At 42.4% G+C, this 7,329-nt stretch overlaps 1 protein-coding gene across 1 annotated transcript in view; it reads left to right on the forward strand.

Annotated features, from left to right (window-relative positions):
• Window positions 1-2,243, forward strand: part of GDF3 (growth differentiation factor 3) — a 5,831-nt gene extending 3,588 nt beyond the window's left edge. Inside the window, exon 2 of the mRNA XM_006738244.3 lies at window positions 1,350-2,243. Coding sequence (XP_006738307.2) covers window positions 1,350-2,179 — 830 coding nt within the window. The 3' untranslated portion in view covers window positions 2,180-2,243. The remainder of the gene's footprint in view (window positions 1-1,349) is intronic.
• The last annotated feature ends 5,086 nt before the right edge of the window (window positions 2,244-7,329 follow it).

Here is a 7,329-nt window from a genome sequence, read left to right on the forward strand (position 1 = left end):
CAACTGAGCCACCCAGGCGCCCCATGTTCTTAAACATTTTTGTGCCCTTTGGCCATTCTGTTGAAGGTGATGGACTCCTTCTCAGAGTAATGGTTTATATGCTAAAAGAAAATACTTAGGGGACGCCTGGGTGGCTCAGTCGTTAAGCGTCTGCCTTCGGCTCAGGTCACGATCCCAGGGTGCTGGGATCGAGCCCCGCATCGGGCTCCCTGCACAGTGGGGAGCCTGCTTCTCCCTCTCCCACTCCTCCTGCTGTGTTTCCTCTCTCGCTCTGTCTCTCTCTGTCAAATAAATGAAATCTTAAAAGAAAAATAAAATAAAGTATTTAGGATTTCCAAGGAAATCAGTTAAATATTTAAATACATTTATAAAAATATTTTAAACCAAATGTGTGTACAGTGACATACACGAATGCATTTATTTTTTTTAAAGATTTTATTTATTTATTTGAGAGAGAGAGAATGAGAGAGAGCAAGCACATGAGAGGGGTGAGGGTCAGAGGGAGAAGCAGACTCCCCGCCGAGCAGGGAGCCCGATGCGGGACTCGATCCAGGGACTCCAGGATCATGACCTGAGCGGAAGGCAGTCGCTTAACCAACTGAGCCACCCAGGCGCCCCACGGATGCATTTATTAATGCAACAAATAACAAGATCCAGGGTTGGGACTATATTTACCATAAATTCAAAGTAGTGTGAGTGTAAATGTTATTTTGAGATACTTGCAACAACTTAATCTATGAACACACCTAGGACTTTTATTGGTAACAGTGTCATAGGCCCTGAAAATATTTTTGGGACTTGTTGCCTATATTCATAGTTGAAAGAAATGCTAAATTTCATTTAGAGTTCCGTGAAAATACAGATGTAATTCTTTTTTTTCTTTTTTAAAGATTTTATTTATTTATTTGAGAGAGAGAGAATGAGAGAGAGCACATGAGAGGGGGGAGGGTCAGAGGGAGAAGCAGACTCCCTGCCGAGCAGGGAGCCCGATGCGGGACTCGATCCCGGGACTCCAGGATCATGACCTGAGCCGAAGGCAGTGGCTTAACCAACTGAGCCACCCAGGCGCCCAATACAGATGTAATTCTTTCTCCCATCCAAATTCATGGACCTTCTAAATTCTATCCAGGACCCCTTGGGGACCTGCAGATGTGAAGATAAGAACCTCTGGCCTTGAATGAGGAGGGAAAGAAACAAATCCTCCCAGTGGTAGGGTTTGAGTATAGCTGATAACTTCCTGCCCTTAGTTTGCATATGTAGATATCATATAACATTTGACATTTATATCATATAGGCGGATCTGAAGTGAAATATGTTTTGGTGACTCTCACATCTCTGTTCCCACCTAGGTCTCTTTCTTTACTCCGAGAAACTCCCTCAAGCCTCCTCCTGCCTACAGAAGCAGCTCTACTTTAACCTGTCCGCCATTCAAGATAAGGAGCAGTTAACAATGGCCCAGCTGGGCCTGGATTTGGGGCCCAACACTTACTATGAGCAGGGACCGGAACTGGAGTTGGCTCTGTCCCTGGTTCAGGAGCCTCATGTGTGGGGCCAGTCCATCCCCAAACCAGGTAAAATGCTTGTGTTACAGTCAGTACCAGGGCCTCAAGGTGTTGTGCATTTCAACCTGCTGGATGTGGCTAAGGATTGGAAGAGCAAGCCCCAGAAGAACTTAGGTTTGTTGCTAGAGATACTGGTCAAAGGGACCAGAGACGGGGGGCGGAATTTTCAGCTTCAGGACACCTGTGCCAGACTGAGACAGTCCCTCCATGCTTCCCTGCTGGTGGTGAGTCTCAACCCTGAGCCATGCCACCCTTCATCCCGAAGAAGGAGGGAGGCCGTTCTGGCCCCTGAGGCTTCTTGCAGGAGTCTCTGCCTTCGTCACCAGCTCTTCATCAACTTCCAGGACTTAGGTTGGCACAAGTGGATTATTGCCCCCAAAGGGTTCATGGCAAACTATTGCCATGGAGACTGTCCTTTCTCGATGACCACCTCCCTCAACGGTTCCAATTATGCTTTCATGCAAGCACTGATGCGTGCAGTTGACCCGGAGATCCCCCGGGCTGTCTGTATCCCCACCAAGCTGTCCCCCATTTCCATGCTCTATCAGGACAATGATGACAATGTCATTTTACGACATTATGAAGACATGGTGGTTGACGAATGTGGATGTGGGTAGGCTGTTAGAAATAGGAGGGGTGTTCTTAGAGTAAACCTTCTAATAAAACTAGCAACGTGGTTTATGACTTCTTGGATCTGAAATATCAATATATTTGTGTTTATGATTTGTCTTCCTGGAAAATCCATCATGATTAATGATCTCCCTAAGTAGACACACACACATACACACACCCCAGCCCTAATAATCTAACAGTCATGATGCACTTGACAGTATATTAGACTCTAGATAGAAGGAGACTTGCATTTATTGGTGGCCTAGGATGGGCAGGCATTATTCTATGTGTTACTTATAAACATCATTTCAGGATGTTTCTTGAGATAGGCCTTATTATTTATAAAATAATTCATAGAGAAAGTAGATAACAAATTTCCTTAAATTTATCAACTTTCCCTGGCAGATCTCACAGGCTAACAATGTTCTTAAAAAAAAATTATCTTGACGGGCACCTGTGTGGCTCAGTTGGTTAAGTGGTGGACTCTTGATTTCAGCTCAGGTCATGATCCCAGGGTTCTGGGATTGAGCCCCGAGTTGGACTCCACACTCAATGGGGAGTCTACTTGAGGATTCTCTCTCTCCCTCTCTCTCAAATAAATGCTTCCCTCACTCACGCACTCTCTCTTTCTCTCTCTCAAATAAATAAATAAATCTTTAAAAAAATTACTTTGCGATAATACAAAATAATATGAAAAATATTATCAAAACAGTACCTGATATCTACATTTCCTTCTGGTCTTTTATTGTTGTTATATATGATTTTTATAGCTCAGATCACACTGTATATATAATTCTGTATCTTTCTGTACTCAATGTTACCATAGGAATTTTTTTCAAATCACCAACATCTACATAGTTCATTTAATGGCTGTATTATATACGAATATTTAGATACGTATTTTACTTAAGAGAGTGTTTATCATTGGGCATTATATTGTTTGCAGTTTTCATGGTGGAATAGTGTTATGAATTTCTGTTCATATTTCAGTTGATATTTTGTCCCCACTTGGAAAAATTTTAGAGATGGAATTACAGAGTCAAAGGTATAAATTGACTTCTATAATCAATAGAAAATATATTGATATTAAAATAAACATGCATACGATATGGGATAAAATGCAAAATTTATACAGACTTCAAATACAAAACTCTAGATTTGGTAGGATACTTTGGGTTGTACCTGGAAGTATGAGTTCACTCATTTCCCCCGTTGGGAGAACTAAAGCAGAAGTTTGTGAATCACTGCTTTATTTAGTCCTTTCTTTAATGCCATTTGTCACTGTCTTCTGTCAACTTCACCACTCTCATCTGGATTACTGCCACTTTTTGTTTGTTTTTTTTTTTAAGATTTTTATTTTTATTTATTTGACAGAGAGAGAGAGCGAGAGCAGGAACACAAGCAGGGGGAGTGGGAGAGGGAGAAGCAGGTTTCCCACAGCAGAGGGTGGCTGAGAAGATGGCTCCCAAGGTTGCAACTGAAAAAAAGTTTGGAGGGTGGTCAGAGGCTGGTAGAAGGGGTGTCCCTGGGTCTGTTCTGTTCACTGTTGGAAAGACAAAACACAATATTTTGCAAATAATTCCAGTTGCTTCATGGAATCCCTGTAGTGTAAACTGTAAGGTTGTGGAGAACACATTCTTCTTCTTCTTTTTTATTTTACAATTTTATTTATTTATTTGTCAGAGAGAGAGAGAGCACAAGCAGGGGGAAAGGGAGAAGGAGAGGGAGAAGCAGGCTCCCCGCTGAGCAGGGAGCCTGATGTGGGACTCGATCTCAGGATGGCAGAAATTGAGGACTGCTAGATTTCCTTAGTCCACTAAGAATTTTGATGTGGGTTCTGTGCTTAATACATTTATATTATTTTTTAGAAGATTTATTTATTTTAGGGGGAGGGGCAGAGAGAGAGGGAGAGAGAGAATCTCAGACTCTCTGCTGAATGCTGAGCCCAACACAGGGCTCCATCCCACAACCCTGAAATCATGACCTGAGCCGAAATCAAGAGTTGGCCGCTTAACGGACCAAGCCACCCAGGCACCCCTATATTATTTTAAAAAGTTATTTAAAACTATTAAAAGGGTAGCTATTTCCTTCTGCTTGCAGTTCTGTTGTTGGCAGGTTTGTTCACTCCCCAGTTAATCAAGTTTTCTCCTGGGTCCATTATGCCCAGGGCTAGAGAAGAACATACATTACTGGCTTCATGGCTTTGGGACACACATTATCTTCTTTCTCTACTAGAACATTAATGTCTGACAAATTGGTCTACAAATAGGCATGTGCCCTGTAAGTCAAGTTATATGCTCTGATTTGGGCAGGATGGCACAGGGTAGGACTTCTTAATCCAAAATATAAATAAATTATGAACCGATGGGTCGTACGGCTATTTCGGAGCATTTCAAGACCAGTGATCTTATTTATTGGCAGGTCTGTCCACTCACTTACAGGCCAGTTTGGTTTGAAACTTCACCATCAGTTTAATTCATTTCAATTCAATTTGATGCTTATTGAAGGCCTTGAAAGGGAGAAAGACACGGTGTCTGCCTTTGGTCGTTTGCCATGAAATGATGCATTCCAAAATCAAGTCAGGCCTTAATTTTGTTTCTTTTAAAATAAGAAATGAGACATAAATAGGACACCAAGGGTTATTCAAGGGTTATTTCTCACCAATTTATTTCTACTCAAAACAACATTAAGCACTTCAAGTATTATCACAGAGTTTTCTGTGCTCAGCTTGTGAGTAGAAATCTTGGGGTAGCTAAGCTCAAAATAGTATGTTGGCTCGTCCCAGAGGCAGAGGGTGGCTGAGAAGATGGCTCCCAAGGTTGCAACTGAAAAAAAGTTTGGAGGGTGGTCAGAGGCTGGTAGAAGGGGTGTCCCTGGTCTGTTCTGTTCACTGTTGGAAAGACAGATCCATGGGTCTGCCGGGAGCACTGCCTTCTCTTACTTTTTCTGTTTAATTGTTTGCTTAGCAACATTAAACAGCAAGCTGGTACCATTGTTTTGGGGCAAAAACTTATCACATATTTTGCAACCATCACCTTTGTCTTGTTGCAGTGATGTGAAATTTACCTTCTGACACACAGATCTTTTGGAACCTTACTTGAAAATGATTGGTTTAGTTACAACCTATATTTTCATCTTTCAAAAAAATAATAATTATGCAGTGATTAATACGGGTAATTGACCAAGGTCTCCTGGAACAATAATTAAATCAATAGCTGTTTTGAAAGGAAGAATATGATAACTCCCATAGATATCAACAGAATACACAGGGAAACTGAAAGGAAGGAGTGAATCCATCCAAATTAAAGAAGAAGGGCTGCTTTTGATATGGGTAGTCGGAGACAGTAGGGTTTTGACATATGCAGAAGGGGATTGCAGGTAGGGAATTTTAGCCTAGAGAAAAGCCAGAGCAAATGGGCACCTGGCTGGCTCAGTCAGTAGACACGTGACTCTTGATATCAGAGTCGTGAGTTCAAGCCCCACGCTGGGTGTAGAGCTCACTTAAAAAAACAAACAAACAAACTAGAGCAAAGACAGGAAATAGATGGCAGAAATTGAGGACTTAGTTATAGGGGGTTGAATTTGCTAATTGTATTACTTTTCTGCCCTCTGCTGATTAAAACAGGGAAGAGCAAATCTATTAAAATAATGGTTCCGGGACGCCGGGTGGCTCAGTGGGTTAAGTGTCTGCCTTCAGCTCAGGTCATGATCCCGGGGTCCTGGGATCCAGCCCCGCATCAGGCTCCCTGCTCGGCGGGGAGCCTGCTTCTCCCTCTCCCTCTGCCTGCCACTCCCCCTGCTTGTGCTCTCTCTTTCTCTGTCTCTGACAAATAAATAAATAAAATCTTAAAATAAAATAAAATAAAATACATGGTTCCTAATGTCTAGAGGATCAAGGGTGTTGTTGAGAACCTGGTAAAACATATAGACTCTCCCCAGAATATAATACATATAAACACACAATATTTTGCAAATAATTTCAGTTGCTTCATGGAATCCCTGCAGTGTAAACTGTAAGGTTGTGGAGAACACATTCTTCTTCTTCTTTTTTATTTTACAATTTTATTTATTTATTTGTCAGAGAGAGAGAGAGAGAGCACAAGCAGGGGGAAAGGGAGAGGGAGAGGGAGAAGCAGGCTCCCCGCTGAGCAGGGAGCCTGATGTGGGACTCGATCTCAGGACCCTGGGATCATGACCTGAGCCAAAGGCAGACAACAAAATGAGCCACCCAGGTGCCCCTGAGTTTACTTTTTTTTTTTAAGATTGATTTATTTATTTTAGAGAGAGAGAGCAAGTGGAGGAGGGGCAGAGGGAGAGGGAGAGAAGCAGACTCCCTGCTGAGCGCAGAGCCCCTTGAGGGCCTGGGTCCTATGACCCTAAGATCATGACCTGAGCCGGAACCAAGGGTCGGAGGCTAAACCTACTGAGCTACCCAAGGAGCCCCACTTCTGAGTTTTCCAACACAAAATCTAATCAAAAGTACCCTTGATGACGAGTATCCGATAGGAATTCTAACAGAAACAAACTCAGATTATACTCCATCTTAACTATTGTATATATGCCTCTGTGAGTGTGTCACGTTAGTTTTCTCTTGCTGCTGTAACAAACTACCATGAACTTAGTGGTGTAAAACAACATAAGTTATCATATAGCTCTGGAGGTCAGAAATACACAATAGGGTCTCACTGGCTAAAATCAAGGTGTCATCAGGGCAGCATTTCTTCAGGAGGCTCTAGGGAAAAATCCATTTACACACCCTTCCAACTTCTAGAAGCTATCCTCATTCCCTGAATCATGGCCCCTTCCAGCCATATCTGCTTTCATATTCACCCGGCTTTCTTGGACTCTGATTCTTTTTTTTTATTGTTACGTTAATCACCATACATTACATCATTAGTTTTAGATGTAGTGTTCCATGATTCATTGTTTGTGCATAACACCCAGTGCTCCATGCAGTACGTGCCCCCTTAATACCCATCACCACGCTAACCCATCCTCCCACCACCCTCCCCTCTAGAACCCTCAGTTTGCTTTTTTAGAGTCTATCGTCTCTCATGGTTCGTCTCCCCCTCCGATTCCCCCCCTTCATTCTTCCCCTCCTGCTATCTTCTTTTTTTTTTTCTTAACATATATTGCATTATTTGTTTCAGAGGTA

The sequence above is a fragment of the Leptonychotes weddellii genome, chromosome 5 (genome assembly GCF_054177405.1).
Source record: "Leptonychotes weddellii isolate Sample4059 chromosome 5, ASM5417740v2, whole genome shotgun sequence".
Lineage (NCBI taxonomy): Eukaryota > Metazoa > Chordata > Mammalia > Carnivora > Phocidae > Leptonychotes > Leptonychotes weddellii.